General features: G+C 38.8%; 1 protein-coding gene across 1 annotated transcript in view; it reads left to right on the top strand.

Moving 5' to 3' along the window:
- The window catches only part of ARID5B (AT-rich interaction domain 5B), a 178,767-nt gene that overhangs the window by 19,179 nt on the left and 136,546 nt on the right, over positions 1 to 23,042 (top strand). Inside the window, exon 3 of the mRNA XM_077894648.1 lies at positions 11,928 to 12,153. Coding sequence (XP_077750774.1) covers positions 11,928 to 12,153 — 226 coding nt within the window. The remainder of the gene's footprint in view (positions 1 to 11,927; positions 12,154 to 23,042) is intronic.

Genomic DNA, 23,042 nt, shown 5'->3' on the forward strand with positions numbered 1-23,042 from the left:
AGGCATCCTTATCTCTCAGCCCAGTGCTTGGCACAGAGCACAGTCAATACAGGTCAACTGGATCAGATTGAGTTGAATTAGGGAAAAAAATCGCTCCTGACAATAACACTGGATGTCGCTCAGCATGTGAATGCTCCCATGAATGCATTAAAGATGGTTCCTTCTGTATTCCCTCCTGCACCTGTTTTGTCAGAATGTCCAGAAGGACATGTGTTCATTCATTTGTCCATCCATCATCCATCTATCCATCCATCCATTTGTTCATTCATTCACTCACTCATTCTTTAAGCTCCATGTGGGAATATACCAGATACTGGAAGGCATGGAAGGCCATGCAAGTTTCAGCCCTGCTTTCAGAAAGCTTACCTTGAAGAGACCTGGGGCTTTGTACTCTGGTTTATACAACCTCCCTGAGGTGTCAGAAGAGTTGGAATCAGGCTGTTGGAGTTGCTTGGGTCTGTCCCCTGTGCCAGCCTGCACACCACAGTCTTTGAACAGGAGTAGAAAGGTCACCAACTGTGGTTGCAAATTGGCTTTTGCATTAATCCTGGCTTATTCAAAAACACTCAATATTTTTCCAAACTGAGTTTAGAGCTTTTGATTGAAGCCTGAATCATTTACCACGGCAGAGCATATCACCAGTATAGGAAAAACCAGAACTTAAAAATACAAAGCCCCTTTAAGTAATCCAATATAGGATAATTACATTATTAAATAAAGCTGTGGGCCTCAAATTATTCCACCGCCATAGTACACGTAAGGATAATAATGGGAACTATGCTAAGTGAACAGAACAAGAAAAAATGTTTAACAAGAGGGAGCATGTCTAAATCATATGTTTATGTTTAAATGGAGGCTACACAAAACAGGAAGACTTACTTGGTTTCTACATTAAAGCATTCTAAATAGGCATGAGGCTTTTGGTGATGTTCTGTGAAGACTGCTCTTCTCATTAATGACAGCAGTATTTTAGGACTCCGTGCCAGATCCCCAATAGCCCTGAATAATTCAGACAGCCCTGAATAATATGGTTTTCATATACCAACAGAGGCAAAGAGTCTTCTTCCTTTTAGGGTCCTTATGGTGTGTAGGTTCTGCTGAACTGTGTACCTGGGCAGGAGGTAATGTGCCTATAAAACTGGGTAAAAAAAGATCAGAAGATGTCAAAGGAATGGTTTGGAGTTGTTCAGCGTATTAGATCATCCGTGTTGGGTAGAAGTTGAGTTTGGGTTTTATTGTTACTGTTTTTGCTTTTATAGAATGTTCTCAACTGAACTTTAACACTCGAATTGGGCTCATTTATCTTCTTTTGCTTATGTTTTAATGGCCACAGCTAAGAATATGGGTGCCAAGCTAGTTTTTATTATAGCAACCTGTAGGTAGTTAAAAAAAAAACCTAGGCTGTGGAGTTAAGACCCTATTAATTTGGCCAAAGGGAAGGTGGGCGGGCTCCACCATTAACGCGTCTTTCAGTATATATCAAATACTTGCCTGTTTAGGGAGGAAATATCTAGGACGCTGGGATGTATCTTGCTTTCTGTGTAGACAGTTTTTAATCTCAGGGAGGAAAAAAAGGCTCATCCATGGTCAATCTGAAAGGAAAGATATGAAACAGGGAATTAATGAGAGGATGTTTCTGGGCTTTCTTTAGAGATGGGCTTCTGGTCAGGGGAGCAGGCAGCAGCCTAACAGGTTTTAGATTAGCCTGTATTAAAAATGTATTTAGGACCATAAAATATTTAGGATTTTTGAATTACTTGTTTGATACGCAAATGCCTTTGGCTATGCCGTGAAGGATGGTCGCATTACATCTGACAAATCACACCTCAGAGCAGTCTTCTGTTTGCTTACTCCCTCTAATTGTTCCAGGATGGATTTCCAAAGTTCATTGAGCCACAAGCTTCACCCAAACGTCTGCAGGGAGGGAGGGAGGAGGTTGAGAGAGAAGGGGCTGGCTTGGGAAATTGGAACCCAATACACTAATGAGGCTCCATGGCAAATCCATTTCATCATGTTCAGGGAGTCAAATTAAACCTTAGCGCATACTTGAGAGGATATCTTCATCACTCAGACAACAGAAAATTCTTCACATTTTTAAAAAGCACATGAACGGCAATTCCTGTAATCTTACTTTGGGGACAAAACCACAATACAAATCAAAAATTAAAATCCCTTTGGCTGCAGAATGACCTTAAATCCCACCCACCCACCCACCCACCCCCAGCCCCCAAGACACTGTTAGGGCAGAGTTCCCTTATCCTAGGGTGGGAGTAGCATGGAGTGTTGTACTGAAAAGACCACAGAGACTAATCTGCCAATGAGATGAGGGTGTTACCAAATCTGGCTTCTGGTTTCACCTCAGTTTTCTCATCTCTAAAATGGGCCTGAGAGCACCTACCTCAGAGGGTCCTTGGAGAGATCAGATAAAAGCGTATCTGTTAAATTCATGGATTAGTGTCTAGGTAAAGTAAAACATCTCAGAGTTTTCCACTGCTCTTTCTTCAAGGACTGAGGGAAATGACTTAGGAACCCAGACAATTAGTGATTGCTTTCTGCCCCAGCTTCCCCCTTGGAGGTACCTAGCAGTAACTATAGGTATCATTGTTCCCAGACAAAGAATTAAGAAGCGTTAGGAATACACACAGCTACTCATGGGTGGCATCTGGATACTCGTCACCTTCACTCCCTCATCTTCAGTTAAAATGATGTGATGTAGTAATAGTAATAGCCGTTGTTTCTTGGGTGCCTTCTCTGTGTTGACCATTGTACTCTGATTGCTTCAACATCCTGACTGCCCAAGGAGGCAAGGGTTTTTTTAATCTTATTTCCCCCCCATTTTTTTTAAGTGATCTCTATGTCCAGGGTCGTGAGCTGGAACTCACAACCCTGACTGAAATCAAAAGTCACATGATCCACTGACTGAGCCAGCCAGGCACCCCACCCCCACCCCATTTTTTAGATGAGACCTGGGCAAGATGATATCATGTCCCAAGATAAATGTGGACATTAAACCTAGTAGAGCTGCATCTGGGTTAGGCAGACTTGGAAGCCAGTGCTTTCTGAGTGTCTCTTAGTTTCTCCCAACATGGAACAGCCAGAGATGGTATACTGTTAAAATAAGTAGTTTTGTGTGCTTTAGGCACAGCACAGTCCTTAGCTCTTTGGTAAGTCCAGGAGAGGTAGAAATTAAGCAAGGGTACCTGCCACTGAAAAGTTTCAGCGGTGTGGGTGTTTCCTGTTGAACACAGAATTATGCAATTCAGCATGAAATAGTGGTGCCTAATAAAGATTTACCATTATGTCACATGTAATAAGAACAGTAATTCCCAGTTCAGGGACCAACTTAGTGTTGATATCATTTTATTTTGTCTACCCAGGACATTAAAAAACAACTACTATCGTCTATTGCCATCCTTATTTCTGAGGAAAAATGGATATTATTACACCAGATGAAAGGAGGAAGAATGAAGTCTTAAATGGGAAGAGTGTGCAGGGGCCCCACTAGAGCAGCGCTGCTCCCTTCTCTCTGCCCTCTGACTGTTTCACTGGTTTGCTCCATCGACACAGCTCCTGGCCCTGTGGCTTCCAGTGGGGTTCAGCCATAGCATAGAGGTGCCCTGCAAGATGAGGGTAGGAAGGAGGGTGAAGGCAAGTATTTATCCCCTGTTCTTTCCTGTGAGGTTCCTCCGGGCTTTGGTGTCCCTCTAAGGAAGAGTCACCGCCACCGATAGAAGGGTTTCCTCTCTTCTGGTAACCACTGGCTCCTTGGCTTTGACCTTTTGGCCTGGAAGTGATGATAACCAACCTGCGCTCAGCCCAAGTTCGTGTACTATCCATCTCTTGTGGTTCCTTTACATCCTATCAATAACTTTATCATTAGAGCCTTTATAAAATCTTCCTTGGATTTTCATTACACAAGTATTCCATCTGTTTCCTGCTGGGATGCTAACTGGTGCAAAGATCATCCCTGAAATCTAGCAAATGGAGCTTCATGAAATGCTCATGGCATTGTCTTTATTTTTCTCATTTCATGGCCAGCCAGTGAAAACTTCATCTTGTTGACCCATATCACCATTCTGTCCTCCCTGACTTTGTTGGACTCTGACTGGCAACCATGTGCCTGTAATGAAACCTTTATACTCATTCTGTAGGAATCCTGTTAGTGGAGCACACCAACATCTAACAGGGAGAGTGATCAGCCAAATGAAGGTGCCTAGAATAGCAGTCATCTGGACAGGGTTTGAAAGCATGCGAGTGGCCAACCCAGCCAGGCCCATTGGTGGCACTGTCTTACCTTTGCACACCATGGGCACATCTGCCTACCACGGTGGTTAGTGCACAAGCTGATGTGCTTGCACTGGTCTTTCTAAATGATAGCATTTAATAGAGGGTTTTGGGCTTCTTTTTTTTTTTTTTTTCATTTTTAGTTTCTATCTAGATGAAAATATCCCACTCTTGTGGAACCAATTGGACTATTATTTTGGTTTCACTATTTATTTAGCTAACATATCACCTGTTGTCATGTTTGTGTTTCCAACATTTATCACATTTTGGTTGCTACAAAGAATATTTTAAAAATCTAGGATGTTTGGGGAAGATTGAGATGAATATGCTGTGTTTTCCTGTTCTCATTCAGTCCTCCTCCTGCCAAACCCTTTGATATTACATCTATGTGTTCATAATCTTTGGGCTTCATTAACATAGCTGAATATAGTTATCCTTTTAAAAGATTTTATTTATTTATTTATTTATTTATTGGAGGAAAGAGAGCAAGCAGAGGAGGAGCAGAGGGAGAGGAACAAGTAGACTCCATGCTGAGCATCGAGCCCAACGAGGGACTTGATCCCCTGACCCTAAGATCATGACCTAGGCTGGGTTGGGTGCTTAACTGACTGAGCCATGTAGGCATCCCTGAATATAGCTATCCTAAGCAATGATTGGTTACTAGTTACCACATGATGTTATAAGGAAGGTTGTGTTCATGTTCTCTCTCCTGAGGAATGATCTATTTATCATGATAAAGGTTTATCTGTGTGCAAGAGAGACCCAGAATTAAAATGTTTAAGTAAGTTGGGAGTTCAAAACCTCACTTGTGTCACCACCTACAGGTATATGGTTCAGGGATGGTATGGTGGTTCTGCTGCATGAGATTGCCTAGAGAGCCAACTCCTCTGTTTTTTTTCTCCTAAGAGATTTGTCCTCATGTGTATGTTCCAAAGGCATATCCATTCCCTTTAAGGCCATGACCTGGAAGTTGCACACACCACTATTACTCATACTTTTTTTTTTTTTTTTGTAAGAACTTGGTCACATGACTGAAACTAGCTATAAGAGGAGCAGGGGAAATGGTGTCTTTATTCTGTGTGCAGCAAATTAGCAGTTTATTACTAAAGAAGAAAGGAAGAATAGATTTTGGGGGAAAGCTAGCCACAGTTGGGGGATTTAAATTTCCCTTGTGTTGTCTAAGATCTTTTCTTACGATCAGCCAAATGGGCTGTGCAGTTCCACTAGGTGTGAGTTGATTCTGAGACATCAAATTGACAATATGGGACTAGAGTCTAGATGAATTTTTGGAACCAAACTGTAGAATGTAGTTAAAGGGTGAATACTGGAATTCCCATGGAAAATGATTTCCTCAAAGAGTAATATTCAGAGAAAGAGGATCTGGACCCAGACTATATCTAAGGATCTATGTTTCCTACATTTTCCCAGTAGGGAGATGGAATAACGAAGAAGAGAAATTGAATGAAGCAAAGAAATATAGAGGTGGTAGGTGTTGGGTGGGTGTTCTTCATGGATCCATTGAGTTTTTGCACATCTTGTGAGCAGAGCCACTGATTTCCTGTTCTGGGCTATCTTTTCAAGGATGCCTATATAGTGAACAGCTTTGGAAGACAGAGCTAGTGTCTTTCTATGGAACAAAGAGTAGGCATGATTATTGATCAGTATTAAAGATTTGGGTTCTCTACACTCAGGGTCCTATCCTGTAATGCACCCCACTGCATGTTCACGTGTCATCTCACCCTCTTTGTATCCCATTTTGACAATTAGGTATTAAAGAAACAACACAAACACGGTATTTCACTGCAGCTGTTGCTGTGAGCAATAAACCATTCTTTGTCTCTGACCAGGAGTCTTCTGTCCTCTGCCAGCATCTGTAGAACTGTGGCAGGCCAACTTGTAAGTTTGAAAGTAGAGTAAAATCTCACACTCTTCACAGTTCTTAACAAGAGGGAGAGTTTTGTCGAAGGAAGGGTTGTTCTTTATCAAATGCCACTAAGAAATCAAAGGAAACAAAGAATGAGGAAAGGTCTTGGGTTCATGATATAATACAACATTGTCAAAGGTTTTGAACTCAAGACCCTTTATATCCAAATTATCAAGGACGCCAAGGAGCTTTAGTTTATGAGACTTATATCTATTGATATTTACTGCATTACAAATTAAAAATGAAGGGCACCTGGGTGGCTCAGTGGTTGAGCATCTGCCTTTGGCTCAGGTTGTGATCCCAGGGTTCTGGGATCTCATCCTGCATCAGGCCCCCCACAGGGAGCCTGCCTCTCCCTTTACCTATGTCTCTGTCTCTCTCTGCGTGTCTCTCATGAATAAATAAATAAAAATCTTTTTAAAAATTTAAAAAATAAATTAAAAATGAGAAGTAACTTAAAGTACTTGGTAATTCATTTAAAAATAAAAATAATACGACATCCATATGTAGAAAAAATGAATGTCAAGCTGAATCTCAAACATTATACAAGATTAAGCCAAAATAGATCATATTTCTAAATATAAAACTCTACAACTTTGGGAAGGAAACATAGGAGAAACTCTTTGTGACCTGGGATTAGGCAAAGAGCTCATAGGTGCAACAGCAAAGCCACGATTCAAAGAAGAAACAACCTGATCAAACTGGACTTGATCAAAATTTAAAACCTTTGAAGACACTGTTAAGAGAATGAAAAGACAGCCACAGAACGGAAGAAAATACTCCAAATCACACATCTGACAAAAGACCAGTAGATACAAGAAAATGCAATGTTAAGAAAACAAACAGTCCAATTTGAGAAATAAGCCAAAGACTTCAACATGTGCTTCACCATAAAGGATATATGGATGAAAAAGTAACACCTGAAAAGATGTTCGACATCATTAGTCATTAGGGAAATGAAAATTAAAACATGATAAGCCACTCCACACATATTTAGAGTAGGCCATAATAAGTTAATTAACAAAGATGGTATCGAGTACTGACAAGGAAGAGAAACAACTGGAATGCTCGTCTATTTCCTGGTAGGAGTACAAAATGGTCCAGCCACTCTGGAAAACCGACTAGAACATTAGATCTACGCTTACCCAGCAGTCCCTCTCCTGAGGATTTGTTCTAGTGAATTAAAAATGTATGTTCACAAAAAAACCTTCATGTGAATGTTTACAGCAGCTCTAGTTGTAGTCACCAGAGTTGAAAACAACCCAGCGTCCCTCAGTGGGTGAATGGATAAACAATTTTGTGACACATCCACGTCACAGGAGATACTACTCAGCAGTGAAAAGGAATCAGGCTGTTGATACATCTGCAACATGGATGGATCTCAAAGGCGTTATGCTGAGTGAAAGAAGCAGTCTCAAAAGATTTCAGATGGTATGATTCAATTTATATGACATTTGGAAAAGAGAACACAATAGCAAGAACAGATCAGCGGTTGCCATGTGTTAAAACTCATAGAGCTGTACATCAAAACAGGAAATTTTACTGTAAGTTAATTTAAAAAATAAAAATAGTAATATAAACCTATTATATAAGTGCCACATTTTTATGAAAATTAACCATATTTTGAAAAACAAAGAATTAGTAAAAACAGTGGCATTGTTTTACATTTTTATAAACTCTTTAGTGTCTAGCTTGAGAGAGGCAGCTGGATTCTCGTATCTGCTTCTGCATTTACTCTCCTGCCTTACCATATGTCATATAGTCTCTGGAAAACCCCACTCTACACTTGAAAGAAAATAAGACTGAAAGAAGCAAATAATGTCTTAGTATTATTATGATCTTTGTTTTGCTTGTACGGACCACCTGAAATAGTCTTGGGGATTCCCCAGGGTTCCTGGACTACGCTTTGAGAACCACTGACATAATACACTGTCCCAAATTTCAGTCATTTTCATAGCATCTTCTCTTTTATTTTATTTTTTTGCCATACTCACATGTCCTGTGTTTACTTAATGGTTTTGTTGAAATCAACCTATTTTTTTTAACTTACATTTATTTCAAGAGGAAACTTTCTAAATCTCCTATAAATGGAAAACCAGTACCACTTTCCCATAAATGGAAAGTAACCACAAAAATAAATAAGCAATGAGTAACTTATTAAAAAAAAAAAAAAAGTTTACCCCTGAACCATCTAAACTCATCTCTGCATGGCACACTTTGGAAAACACCAGTGCAGAGGACTTATGACAATGAAAATGTGGCTGACTCCAACATCCCACTGCATTTATGTAAGCCCATTTAAATCCTCACAATTACCTTAAGAGGTAGAGTATTATTGTCCTTTTTTTTTTTCAGTACATTAAAAAAAAAAAAAAAACAACAACAACAACAACATAGAAGCACAAGGAGGTTAAATAAGTTTCCTGGTGTTCCCAGTGAATAAATTGCAGGCCTAGGATCAAACCCAGGCAGAGACTCCGGAGTCCAGGATGAATGCTATGTTGGCAGATAGGGGACCTGAAGTCTTGTCCAAGTTCTATCGGAAGTTGGTAGGAGGCTATGTCACTGAACCTCACCATCTCTGTCAATAAAATGAAAGAGGTGGACTACGTCAGGGTGCGCAAGCTTAGCTGCTGGCCGGCTGCCCAGGGGCCAGGCAGGTAAGGGAAAAGTGGACTGGCTGTAAGACAGTAGAGAGTGATGGGGTCACCAGTAAACTAGAGATCTCACATCTTCTCTAAAGAAAGCACCCACTTTCAGCTGTTTATTGTTTTTGTTTTGGCAGCTCTTTTGCATTTTATTTATTTATTTTTTTACCGTTTTGTTTTTATTTTATTTTATGGAAAGATGGAAGTCCAGAGACCTACTGGGAAGTTGCCCACTTTTTTGAACACGTGGGGAGGCCAACAATACACAAACAGGCTCATTTGTGACTTCACGCCTAGATACTCTCCTCTCTGACAGAGAGGATTCCATGATGGAATAAGCTGTTTTTATACAGTGGTACACACAAAATCCAAATGACAGAAACAAGCCACTTCAAACAATGGCGACAGGGGATCTGGACTTCTGTAGCGTCTCGACGCAGCCTCCATAAATATTGATTGGGAGCTGGGTTAATTGAAAAGCCAAGGTACATTATGAGAATAACAAAGTGTATTCCTTTGTGTTCCTTTTGTGTTGTATTAGAGAAAATCAGCAATATTTATCCAGTGCTAATTCTTGGTTTGCAGAGAGCTAATGTAATCATGAGATGAGCTTATTGAAATTCTTTTCTTAGACATAGAGGCTTGCCCGAGAACGGCGAGTATTAGGAACTTTAGTCAATGCTTGCCCAGAATAGTAAATACGAACATGTGATTTATGCCATTGTGTGTACAAAGCAATGTTTCCTGAGACATTTTCTATATATATGTTAGCTGTTTTGTTTTTTTTGGGTTGGTTTGTTGCTTCCCCCTCCTCCGCTTATCAGATTTCCTTCTAAATCCTGGCATTTGACAATGTTGCAGGGCCAGTTTCTCTGTGAATCCACAGTAAAACATACTGGTGGTTGCACAATTAATCCAAACTTGGGTTTATGGCTTATGCGTGTTTATGTGAATTCCTGCATTTGTTTTTATATATGTGTGTATATTCATGAAGTCTGTTCCTGAGAAAGAGAAAGGGAGGAAGGACAAAATCTATAGACTGAATCTTGAAAGATGGGTTTATTCATCAGTGACATCATAAGGATTGTATTTTCTCTTGGTTAATAAACTATTTGTTTGGCTGGCGCTGTAAGCCAGCCAGAGCTAGTCATGCCATTTCTTGGAAAAGATCTGAAGCAACTGGTAATTGAAATGATAATCATTTGATCATAGTTAGAGCTATTTGAAAATAACACTCATCTCCAAACTGGCCTCTTCTGAGGAACCATATTTGGTAACATTGTTGCCAAATTCCATCTTTGCTAATATTGAGACTTATATACATGATAATTATTTTCCAGTATATTCTAAACTTGATTTCTTGTGTGCCCTGTCCAGAAGCTGTTCCCATATGCTTTGAAACCATACCCAGCCTGAATTTTCATTCTGACATTTAATAATCACCATGTAATAGCTATAAAATGCGTGACAACGACAGATCTTTTATTTCAAGAGGATGGTGTAGTGAATCTGAGTGAAATCATCCGTTGAAATGGTACTTTGTAATGTGCTCCATTGTTTATAAAGTACTGATTTTTTTTTTTCTTGAGCAGAGGATAAAAACAGTTTCCACTTTGGGTCCCATTCAGTGGAAGTCCATATTTAATCATGATAAGAGAAAGGACTCCATTACGAAAGTTTTACTTTTCATTTTTGATAGAGTATTTATTTTGCTGCTGCCTGACAAACTTTGTTCTCAGAAGCAGCTTGGAACTGGATGAGGAAAAGTGAAATTTTAGATCCTACCTTAAAACATTTTTAAAAACTAAATCCAGGGTTTCTTATTGTGTGAAGCTTATCTTAATAAACCCTTTTTTGTTTGCTTTGGAGTTGCATGTGTAGTACGTGTGTGCGTGTGTGTGTGTGTGTGTGTGTGTAGGTGGGGGAGGAGAAGGAGGAAAGAGTCATGTTTAACAGCAAAATTAGCCAAAATCACTTGTGAATTCCTTTTGTTTAATAGCTTAGAGACATCTTCCTGTTGTTGTTTGTCAAAAATATTTCTAAGATTTTGTAAGCTTAGGGGTTTTCACAGCTAAGCTTTCTTCAGAAATGTGAAGTAAAAGAAATGAAAGAAGTCAGTTCAAGTTGAAATGTCAAATGCTTCAAATAATTTAACTTAAAACCCAGTGAGATGATCTTCTTAAGCCTTTTCCAAAGAATCTTCAGTAAGAGAGGCCCTCCTTCACTCCATGGATGGATATCTATTAAATATCTTGCTGGATTAATTCTGAGTCAGAGAAGTTGGTTGTTCCCTGGAAGCAATTAGAGATGCTTAAAATTCAAATTTATGATCCATACGAGAAACTTAAGTTTCAACTACTTTTCTTAGATTCAAAGACTTTCTCTTTGCTCACCCTCTCTCCTCTTACCCATATGTATTAAAAGAAAAAAATCAGTTCATTTCTCAGCTTACAAAGTTTTTAAGAAACATGAGAATGTGTAAGTTTCTTTCAGTGGGAAGCACATAACATTTATGAAGTATTTCTTTTGGGATTACATCACAGTTTTATTTAATTTTTAGGACAAAAGTTAAATTCAATATTTGTGTATAAGCCAAGGGAAAATGTACCATAAACATAGGAATTTGGGGGTGAGTCAGAGTTCCAAGAATCCCAGATTACTTAGACCATTTATATAGAGACAGGCTAACCATTAGTCACCTAGTTCTCACTTTTTACTTTTGCAATTAACTGCACCTAAAAATTAGCTTTCACCGGAGTAAGTGGTCAGACAGGCAGAGTGGGCTTTGGCAACTGGCATTAAAAATGGCTATCAGAATCACTACCCAATTTGGGGAACACTTTCTAATCATATTACAAGTAGATCTTCTAAATTATTTTTCAACTAGGCAGCTAGCAGTGAAAAACCACTGAAGTGAGTTATTGAAGATTCTCTTGTCACCAAAAAGCACATTGTCTTCATGCATAAGGTTGAACCACTCAAATAGTATCTCAGAGGAGCTTTGTTGAACATTTCTCATTTGCCCTACAACCACAAATAATGTTTTGTTCTTCCCTGACCACTTCTTGCAGGATGAAGTCATTGCTGTTTCTGAAAAGGTAATCGTGAAGCTTGAAGACCTGGTCAAGTGGGTACACTCTGATTTCTCCAAGTGGAGATGTGGCCTCCAGGCTGGGGCCGTGAAGACCACGGCCTTGGGGAGGAATGGACAGAAGGAAGCTTTGCTGAAGTATAGGCAGTCAACACTCAACAGTGGACTCAACTTCAAAGACGTTCTCAAGGAAAAGGCTGACCTTGGTAAATATAATTTGTACTTCCAAATCTCATGTGTGGGTGTAGACAGTAGTAACCTACTTTTTTTTTTTTTCTGGTTGTAGGCCTTTCTGGAAACCCTGTCATATATATAATTTTATATAGACATAAAATTTATTTGACTTCAGAGGGTCTTGGGAATATGTATGGATGGATTGTTGGGGTATGTAAGGGATGGATGCTGGCTGCCGGATTGCAGGGCCTTCTCCTGGTGGGACCCTGAGCCAGGAACCAGGTGATACAACACATGGCCTTAGGCAGCTCCCATTTGGTGTCAAGGCAGAAGACTTAATTAGGGCACCTGAGATTGAATTAATGAAGAGTTTAAATATTTGTTCTGAGGAGATAGTATGACATCTCTTAACACCATGTCAGGATTTCATGTGTTTGTTTACCAAGGCTGGGTGGGAAGCAGAGCGAGGAAGAGAGATGAGTTACTTAGTGTGGAGCAATGTCAAATTGTTTCGCCTCCTAGTCTCAGTTTCCCCATCTGGAAAAGATGGGGACTTTACTGCGTCACTGAAATTTAAGATATAAAGGGTTTAGTTTACCACAGTGATGACTGGCGTATACAAGGGGCTTCCTGATGAATTCTTTTGCTTTTTCTTAACACGTTCTTCTCCAGAGGCTTTCTGTGGCCATTTCTTTTATCCTCTCCCGTCTATTTGTATCTCCCTGTGGTGCTCACTGACTTACTCTCCTAGCGTTGCTTAACACCAAAGTTGTTGACCTCTGAGTTAGACTAGTTATTTCCTCTTTAGGCAAAGAGGAACTTCACTTTTAACATATTAAGGCATCTTTTTCTTTCATTCTAGCACAATGCTGATTTTCATAGCCCTATTTTATGCCTTAATGTGACAACTTCCTGTTTTCTTTAGCCTAGGATTTAACTATTACAACAAACCCAGACTCTTTACTTAATTGGCATAAAGAGACTGCATAACAGCAGTAACTGTCTTTCCTGTGATTCTGATTTGTGATGAGCTGTACTGTGCATTGGGAATCATATTAATATTTTCTTGCAATTTGAGTCAACGACTAACAGTTTCCTGTCATCTTTTGGTAAATGTCAGGCGGTAATATTTTGGACATGGCAGCCTGACTTTTGAAGAAAATTATTAATCTGGTGTTTTATTTTAAAGCCCCCAATTTTTTTTTTTTTACTAAATTTCCTATATATGCTGTTATATTCCCCAATTTCATGAACACACAATGACTAGTCTCTTGATGTGTGATAATGCTGGATAATACATGTGTTGTATTACTTTTCTAATGTTTGCTCTAAGTTGTATTGCTATTGTCTTATGTTCTCCCTAACATTTAAACATTTCTTTTGTTTGTTTGATTTTTTTTTTTAGTTATGGAATATACTGTTACTAATAAAAAACTAAACAGGAAACCCACGGGGGACAAAAGGATGTGTAGATGGTTAAGCTTGATGTCACACATATAAACAAGAGTATTTATAGCAGACTTGTTTTCTGTTTAAAATTGATAGTTTATTAATGAATCTGAAAAGAAACTCAATCTCTTAATTCTAGCAAAAGATTTAGAGGGTTTGATCTTACTGAATTCTAAAAAAAAGTCCATGATGTACTTTTTAATAATTAATTTCAGAAGAAATTGATTTATAGTGAATATTCAAAGTACTTAGTGGTTTTTAAACCTAGTGTTTGGTAGACTCACTAGGGGAATTTTAAAAATAATACTGATTGCTAAGTCCAGCTTCCCCAGATTGTTCATCCAGTAGGATTAAGGCAAGGCCAAGGAATGTGGCCTGAAAAAAAGACTTCCTAGGTGATTCTGAATTTTTTTTTCAGTCTCATTTGGGAAACAGCAATACAATTAGTGCTGAGAAAGGGAAAATAATCAACAGGAGATTTGATGGGGAGGCTCTCCTCTGGTGAACAAGAAACACCATGTTACTTTTTCCTTCTTCTTTTTTTTTTTAATGTAAAATACCCCTTTAAGGATAGAATTTGGGGCCTTGAAATTCTACTCAGTTGGTATGAACTGTGGGGAATTTGAGACAAATAGCTTTTGTAATTGGAATGCACACTGTGTTGTAATAATGTGGAAAGAGAAACAAAAACTTTCCTTAATGTAATGAGTTTCCATTATCTGCTTGATCTAAGGTTCACAAGCCTACATTGTTAGGATGTATATATTGGGGAGACAGGGGGTGTCACTTGCTGTACACATTCCTGTCCTAGCAACTTTCTCTTCAACCTCTTCCTTTTTGTCTGCAACATCAAAATATTTGTTGTCTGCACTTTTCTTTCTACACAGTGGTTTTCTTATCTCTCTCTCTCTGGGCCACACTGAAACCACTTCCAATACCACATTGTTAATGGAAGTTCACACACTTATTAGGTTTTTCCTTCTGTAGAACACTTCCAACTCCTCATTGTTCTTACCAAAGAAAGAAGATGAACTCTGAGATTATTTAAGACCCCCCTCTTTTTTTTTCTGGTGGAAGTAAGCAAAGAATGGAAAGATCTCACCTTTCTTGTGGCTAAAATAAAACTCCGATACGTTATGTTTTTAACCGAAGGATTTCATCACGTTAAAACATCAATAGCGACAAAATAATTAAGTTGACTCTTAGAGAAGGGATTTTACCATCTAAAAGCTAATTAAAGAACTCTTCTTGCTCAATGTTTAGGTAGAATAAGTTCCCTTTAATCCCAGTTTGTGTCACTTCCTGTCTCTCTCTGAAGAGTAAAAAAACAAGAATGTTCTCACAAATGTGTGTCTGCCAGCAAATTAATACTCCGCAAAGAGAAACTCTGCCCCAAATGGCAGCTTCCAATAACTGCTCTGATTCGAAGCACAGCTCTTTTTTTTTTTTTTTTTATTCTCTTCCCCTTCAAGGACAATATTTGTGGATATCATGTTTGCTTTTTACAAATCTCTGCAGTTTTCGTTTAAGATTCAAAATGACTGGTGACTAAAATGACACATCTAGATAGTGGGAAAACCAATAATCTTCAAAAACACTCCTGAGATGTGTTAGCATGCCTTCGTCCCTTTCCCTCCTCTTTGTCCTTTTCAAAGAAAGAAAGTTCAGTATGAAACCAATTCAAATTGTGACTTTACTCGGTAAGATGTTTTACCTTCTCCACAGACAGTTTCATACTGAAGTTTATAGGAAAAGGAAAAAAAGAGAGAGAAAGAGCTATGTTAAAATACAAGGGTTAAGGAATGTATAATTCATAAGCGTAATGAACACAGGAACCTGTTTTTCCAGAAGAATCGGGTTGATTAAATCATTCACTACACAAGCTCCTAGTTATTTATTTTTGTCTTTAGAATTACAGTAGTTAGCTTTTGTAATAAAGTGGACTTAATACCCATATTTGGTATGGCAGTTGGACGTCGTCAAATGAAGAATTATTTCATTTTACAAAATTTTTAGCAACGAAGGAATATAAACACTATCAGTTAAACATAGGAAACTTGCATTTTTGTATTCCTTGGGCTATAGTTTGAAAAAAATCAAATTATTTTATATAACACTGCTTCTTACAGAGTTCCTTTAAGTGAAGTATGAAAGCTGCAGTGTAAGCTTTATTGGCCTATAAATATGTCATTATAGTTGGACTACATTTATATGCTTTGGATTGTTGTTTAAGCCAAGAAAATATGTCTCTACAGGTTGACTTTTTATTGAAACCCTTTGAGGCATACAACAGAATGTATTTTAGGCCAAGGTTATTAAAACAGCATTTTCATTTTTTTGCAGCAGACTCATTGTCAATTATGCTGCCACAAACTGTCTGTGGATGGGCAGTTATGAATGGTTTCATCTCCAAATGTGTCTCTAGAAAAAAGAAAGAAAAGATAGAGCGTCTGAGCTGAAACTGAGAAAAGAGACCAAAGGATGTGGGTGTGGGTACAGCTGAATTTAATGATGGGGGTTCCCTTGGTTCAATTTCTGTTTCTAAAGGCCCATCAAATTGAGAAAGTGTGGCTTCCCCTGTCCCTTCTGTTGCCCGGATTTTGTTATACTTTGGGGAATAGACAACATGGTGGTGTTGAAAGAACAGTAAGGAGAAGGTCGGGAGAATCTTGGCTCTTCCTGTTCTGGAGATCTGTCACTTCCTCGAAGAGTCACTGTATGCTTATACCTTTAGCTGTAATTGTGTAAAGTAGCTGTAATAGTATGTACCCTGCGTTATCTCACTGGGTTTTTGAGAAGATCAACTGAGGAATAATTAGTGTCAATGGAATCATTTGTGATACTGAAGTCCTAGTATTATGACTGTGTTATTATCAGAAGGAAGATTTATATGAGAGGGAGCTATGCAGTATGATATTAGTTTATTTGTTCATTTTGAGCTTCCCTAATCACACGGTCTAGTGTTGAGGGCATGGTATACCCTTATTATTATGTGCCTCAAAAGAAGGCCGATACTATTATTAAAATCCTTCTGATCTTTGCATACACACACACACACACACACCACTCACAGTGTAAAATGATATTTTATATGTACCCTATTACATATTTATATGTTTCCTTACATATAGATATGTATATTTTTATGTTGTATAACTTTTTTCCTCTCAAAAATTTTGTCAAAATAAGCTGGCTCATAAGTGGCCAGTAATGTCAATGACTTCTCAAGTATTTTTAGTTAGAAATTGACTATAGTCTTTGCTTGGAAATTCTGGAGGCCTTGTATTTCAAATGGTTATTTCAGATCACTTTGGAGTTTGATATGTCAAGCTGCTTCCTGGCGTGTGGATATGGGTAGGATTCTCACTCTGCAGACAAAAACTGCTTAAAGGGCTCCAATAGGAAGCATGCTAAGGTGCTGATAGTTTATCAGGGAGGGTTTTTCACTTGGTACATCAAGTGAACTTACTAGGATTGAAGACATGCTTCTTATTAGGACAGTCCTTTCCTTTCTTCCTTCTTTCTTCCTTCCTAGATATAAACTTTCTATGTATATGAAACAGTCTTGTGAGCTTATTTGGTATTTATATTTAACTTCTGTTGCCATGTTAGCTGTACTGTTTTCCTTAAGGTAGAAATTTCCAGAGTTTCTTAGATGATATGTTGTTGAATTATTCTGTTCATGAATATCACAAGGAATCCCTATAGAAGGGCCTCTTCACTAAAACCAATCTGGCCTTTATAGAATCGTTGAGTTCAACATAGAAATCAATTACATATGGAGCTTATCAAAAATTTGTAAGGGTACTTTCTAAAGGATTTTCTCACAAGGCCCTATGACAGTCTTGTTGTGTGAACCACAGATTCTTTTAAAAAGTTCATCGTGGCACCATTAACACCGGAGAAGCCTGCTATCCAGGGACTAACATGGCTGTGTCTTCAGGAGGTTGCTTCGTGCCACTGTAAATTGACAGCCCAAAGGACCTCTGAACAGGAGTATGTTCATATTTCCAAGAGTCTGTGTCCAAGACATCTAAAGCTTTCGAATAACTTTTCTAAGCATCTGGGAACAGATCAGGAAGGTTATTTATTTTCATTTTAAAGTCAGAATTCAGCTTGCCCATGTAATCAAACAGTTGAACATTGTCCTGAAATAATGGTAGAATGTGTGTGTAAGAACTGTCTTGAAAAAATGACAATCGTGTATTTTGTCTGCACTCAGCCATCTTGGCTGTTCCTGCTGGAAAGGAAGTCTGCAAAATCTAAGTATGTGTGAGCCAGTCGGCAGCTGGTCATGGATATTGCTGTCTGGATACTCGTATTGCCATCACTCATGATGGCTCATTCCAAGTTAAGCTCCTCTCATTTGGAATTTCTGTTGATTGCGGATCTTCTAGTGTTTTCTAGAGTAATGAATGCTTTTTAGAATTCTAGATTCCTATCTTCATTTGATCATGGGCTGAAGATGGATAGTCAACAGAAGAGAAGTTTGTAGAATTTAGGAGTTTATTCTTTTAGAATGGAGATGTCAGGGCAGAAGTAGGAAGAAAAAAGTGAAATTGGAAGTTTTGGTGTTATTTTTAGTATTCAGGTTACCAGTATTCACCTCTTGGCTACAATGTGTGCACAAGGTAGGAAACTCATGCTTTTTTCAAGCTCTTCAGAGAGTTGTGAAGCTGGACGTTGGTCCAGTTGATGTTTCTATCCCCTTTCATTGAACTAGTCCTTAGTGCTATTTCTATTTGCCTAAACAATCCCCATTTTTTCGATTCTTCCCCGGGATGTGGTTCTAAAAATCCCTCACCATCCTGGTTACTCATCTTAGGATCTACTTTGGGAGTTCTTTTATACCTGCTTACCCATTTATGTTTTATGAGCTCATCTGTGCTGAGAAACCTAGACCCAAACAGCTTCCAGTGGAAGAGGGACTGTGATACACATCCATCTGGCTTGGCAGCCTCCAGGTAGATCATGACACTGACTAAAGTATGGCACTCTTCTTCTCTACAGCTGTATGGCCTGGATTTCTAATTCTCAGAGCACAAAGGGGAAAACATGTTAATTCAGCGACTACTGAATTTTAGTTACTTGGTTTTTTGTTTTTGTTTTTAAACAGTAGCATTAAATGTAGACTATTATCTAATGAAAATTATTGTCCATTAAGATGGTGGGAGTCTCTGTGGCTCAATCCCAGTGCTGTGTTCTTTTGGCTTCTGCAGTTCTGTAGTTGTGTACTCTAGCATTTAAGGTGACACTTGCCTCAGCTGGTTTTTGCTTCATTAAAGGTCCACAGTTGAATACCAGCTTGGTGTCCAGCTTCTTTAACCTGCTCCGATCAAATAAGAGAAAGACTAACAAGTATTCCCTAAGTTATCATATGTGTTAGTTTAATGCATTAGCATCCTCCTGGACTCTTAACTATTCTGGTTTTGTTTTCATTTTCTGTTTTTCTGGTATTTTGTCTTTAGTCGGGTATTCTGTGGCCATTTCTATGATAAAAGGACCACCATGGAGAAAGCAATCAACCTTTGTAATTTTGTTTTAGCTTCATTAATGAGAAATGTTAATTTCACAATCTGATGGGAAGATAACCAAAGATGAAAGAAATTCAGCTGTGGTCTGAGTCCTTTGCTCTCTCTGTCTCTCTGTCTCTCTGTCTCTCTCTCTCTCTACACACACACACACACACACACACACACATATAAATATATATACACCACCTTTAGTTCTTGGTTACATACCTGGTCTACTGGAAAGAGTCTTTTGGCAGCCTTAGCTTCTTGCAAGCTCATAAATTTCTGGTATCATAGATAGATTGATGAACTTGGACCAATAATTCTATTTGCATTTGGTGATAGGAGTGCGACATTGACTCTGTACCTCAAATGTGCTTTAAAAATAAGGTTTGATTCAACAGCTCCCCTTCCAGTTGGAGATGCAAAATGCTTTTCTCCTATTACTGTGACTCTAAAATGTTTTTGTTTGCTTTCCACCTCTCATCCCTTGAGCCACTGCATGGTTACTGACTGTGGGCCATTATTACAGCTGTTATCACAATGGTATCACCTTGGAACACAAAGGACATACATCGTACATGTGAATTGATGTGACTTTTCCAGAGGGTTTTGTGAGCAGATATTTGATTTGGGCATTTAGGCTTAATTCTCTTTAGTGTTGACGCTGATTCTTCCAAACAGCTCGTTTATCTTTTAGAGTACTTCAAATGTGAGGTTTTATTGCAAAACATTAATTTTCCTAAATGTCAAAGATTCACTCCCCTTGTCTCCTCCAGCATTATGTGTGTAAGTCTGTAGTTTGTACAGGTCACTGCAGAGAAAAGCCGAGTTTTGGACTTTTACCCCATTTTAATAAATGTATTTATTTAGGACAGACTGAAGTAATGGTAGGCTTTCAAAGCCTTTCCGAAGTGCTTCATGCACAGTAGGGGCTGAGCAAATAGTCCTGCCATTTCAGGGTTTCTTGATTGCCTTGCCCCGTGAGTACTCCGTTAGTGTGCTGGGATGAAGTGGCAGTGCTTCATTCTTCCCCGAAATCCCAGAGCCATGCCTTGCCTCGAACTTTCCTCATTTGGACCTCTCCACTTGCTTTCTAAATTTTTATAATTTCTAACATTTTTATCCCGTGGACCCTTTTAAAATATTGCCTTTCAGCCTGTAGCCGCCCCCCGCCCCCCCCCCCCCCCCCCCGCCTTGCTTTCTTGGATAACCTCATGCCTACCGGATAAAGTACGAATGTTGTAGGCAAGCTTCCAGTGAACTGTTTACCCCATCCTCTATTTCTTTTCTTTTTTATGAAATAACTTTCATTGTTGTGGTTTTTTATTACCAATGCTATCCATGTCCATATTACAAAATGTAGGCATTGCAAACAAAAAGCAGAAAAATGGAAGTTGCTTCTTTCCCTCCCATTCAGAAGTAAGTGCTTTTAGCGCTTTGATATATCTATGTGCCAATGTATCTAATATGTGGATAGACAGGAATTCATATGCATAAACTCTTTCCCCATAAAAATGAAATCTAATGTTTGCCTCCCCCATTGAAATCTATACAGATGTTTTTTGTATGGCAGTGCCTCATGTCCTAAAATGCTCTACACTGTTTCTTTGCACCTGCCTAACATTTCAATATAGAGAGAGGTATTTCTATTGTTGGACATTTGGGCTGCTTCTGTTTTCCTAAAACTCTATGAAGTTCTGGGAGCTCTGCATGTTTCCAAGACTATTTCCTTATAGATCTATAAAGGTGGAATTGCCAGCTCAGAGTGGACACGGAATGTTAAGACCGCCTATCTCTCTACCTTATCTCCTACCCTTTATGTACACCTTCTTTAGTCTAACTCGTCTGACTGCTTGGTCTTCTTTCTCGTTAACAACATGGACCTACCCTCCTGCTCCTCAATCTCTGCAGTGCATTTTGAGTGGCTCATGCCTTCACTCATTCTTGAAATGCCCCTTCCAGGACTCTTTACCTGTAGAAATGCTGTTTTCTTTAAGACCAAGTTAAGCACCTGAAGCCCTCGTGAGCCATGCAGCTCATAGGATTTTCCCTGCTTTTGGAGCTCTTAATCACATTGAGTGTCTCTACCATCTACTGAGCACCTTACTCTGTAACTAGCAATATAATTCAGTATCTTTTTCTTCTGTGTTTGTCTTATCTTCCCCGTAACGGTCTTAGGTCTATCATGTAGGCACTCTAACTTCAAAGTTACACCTACTAGGTTGAGTAAACATGTCACTTTTATGGTCAACCTCTGAAAACCTCTGGAGTTCTCTGCTCTGAACCAAACTAGAATCCTTCCGTACTTTCAGTGGTTGACTTGACTTCTTGTCCAGCACTTCCTAGGATGATACACTCTAGTGGAGGGGCTGTCTCATCAGTACCTGGTAGGAGAAGCAACCTGCTTGGGGTGGGGGAATGCCATTTTTAACTATTTTGGCTTAATTTGTAGTCAGCCATCTATAGACTTATTCTGAGAAACTCATTAAGAGGGATTTTGAACATGCTCGAAGCTAGCCTTCCAGCCTGAGGATTTTTGGTAGTGTTGTAGGGGTTTGTTGTGTGTAGACATTTTACGTATTAATACTGGCACTTATTAATTCGTCCCTTCCTCAAGGGAATCTTTTACATGTTTCAGGATTATAGCAGTTACAAAAATGTGCAGGGAAATAAACAAATCCAGACTGGACTTGCTCTGCTTTATCTTTTTTATTATCGGCTTGTTCGTAATCTGTCTTTTTTTTAGGTGACAGGTTATTAAGGAGATGGTTTTAGCATGACATCTAATGTTTCGTATTCTAGGCAATTGCACTGTTTTAATCCTCGTCTCCCTTAAAATGGTTACTTGCTAATCATGATGGAGGATATTCTCCACCTTCCAACTACCCATTCTACTTCTTTGGTTCACAAAGAAGGTATTCTATTAGGCCCTACAAAAACAATGCTTCATGCGTGGCCTATTCACTCAATAAGAAATAAAACATTGTTTTCATAGCAGTGCTGATAATAAGGCAGATTTCAAAGCATGATGAAACGTATACTTTTCTAGCAGAGAAAAACCTATAGTTACCTGGCTAATTACCCATCACGTGACACTTGTGTGTAAATATAGGCTTCTCACATTTGTAGCTTCTGTACAGGTTTCTTTTTTCTTTTTCTTTTTTTTTTAATTGAGAACACTTAGTTGACATTGTTTTGTATTAATATTTTCAATCAAAGATTTAGAATGAGGAAACAGAAGCTGCCATTTTAGGGTGTCTTCTTTTTTACCCTAAATCTTTGGTACACTAAAGGTGCACTAAACCTTTGCAGCCTAGACTTTAAAATAAGACAGGCCTGGATTCAAATTTTTGCTCCGTAAGCTCTATGACCTTAAAAAAATCATAATTCTGCTTTGATTGCTTATCTTTGAACCAGAGTTAACAATACCTGTCTCACGGGACTGGGGATGATTAAATTCAGTCACGCGTGAGGAATCATCAAGCACACAGTGGGAGCATTTAGTCAAGAACATTTTTTTCCCCCTTTCTTTTTTCCTTTAAGTAAACCCAGGGCAGCCCGGGTGGCTTAGCGGTTTAGTGCCGCCTTCAGCCCGGGGCGGGATCCTGGAGACCCAGGATTGAGTCCCACATTGGGTTCCCTGCGTGGAGCCTGCTTCTCCCTCTGCCTGTGTCTCTGCTTCTCTCTCTATGTCTCTCATGAATAAATAAAAATCTTAAAAAAAAAGAAAAGTGAACCCTACAAAATGCTGTTTCCCCCCAGAAAGTCAGTTAGACAATTGCAACATAAAAATATACCAAGATAATAGATAATCATAGTACCTGACTTCATTGAAGTTCATTCATAAACATTGGAGTAGCTATTCTAAGGCACAGAAGTTAATTCAGGGTTAAATAAGTCATGATCTCAGTTTTCTAGGGGTTAAGGGTTATTTTGAAGTGCTTTTAATGTGATAT

Source organism: Canis aureus, chromosome 4, assembly GCF_053574225.1.
Source record: "Canis aureus isolate CA01 chromosome 4, VMU_Caureus_v.1.0, whole genome shotgun sequence".
NCBI lineage: Eukaryota > Metazoa > Chordata > Mammalia > Carnivora > Canidae > Canis > Canis aureus.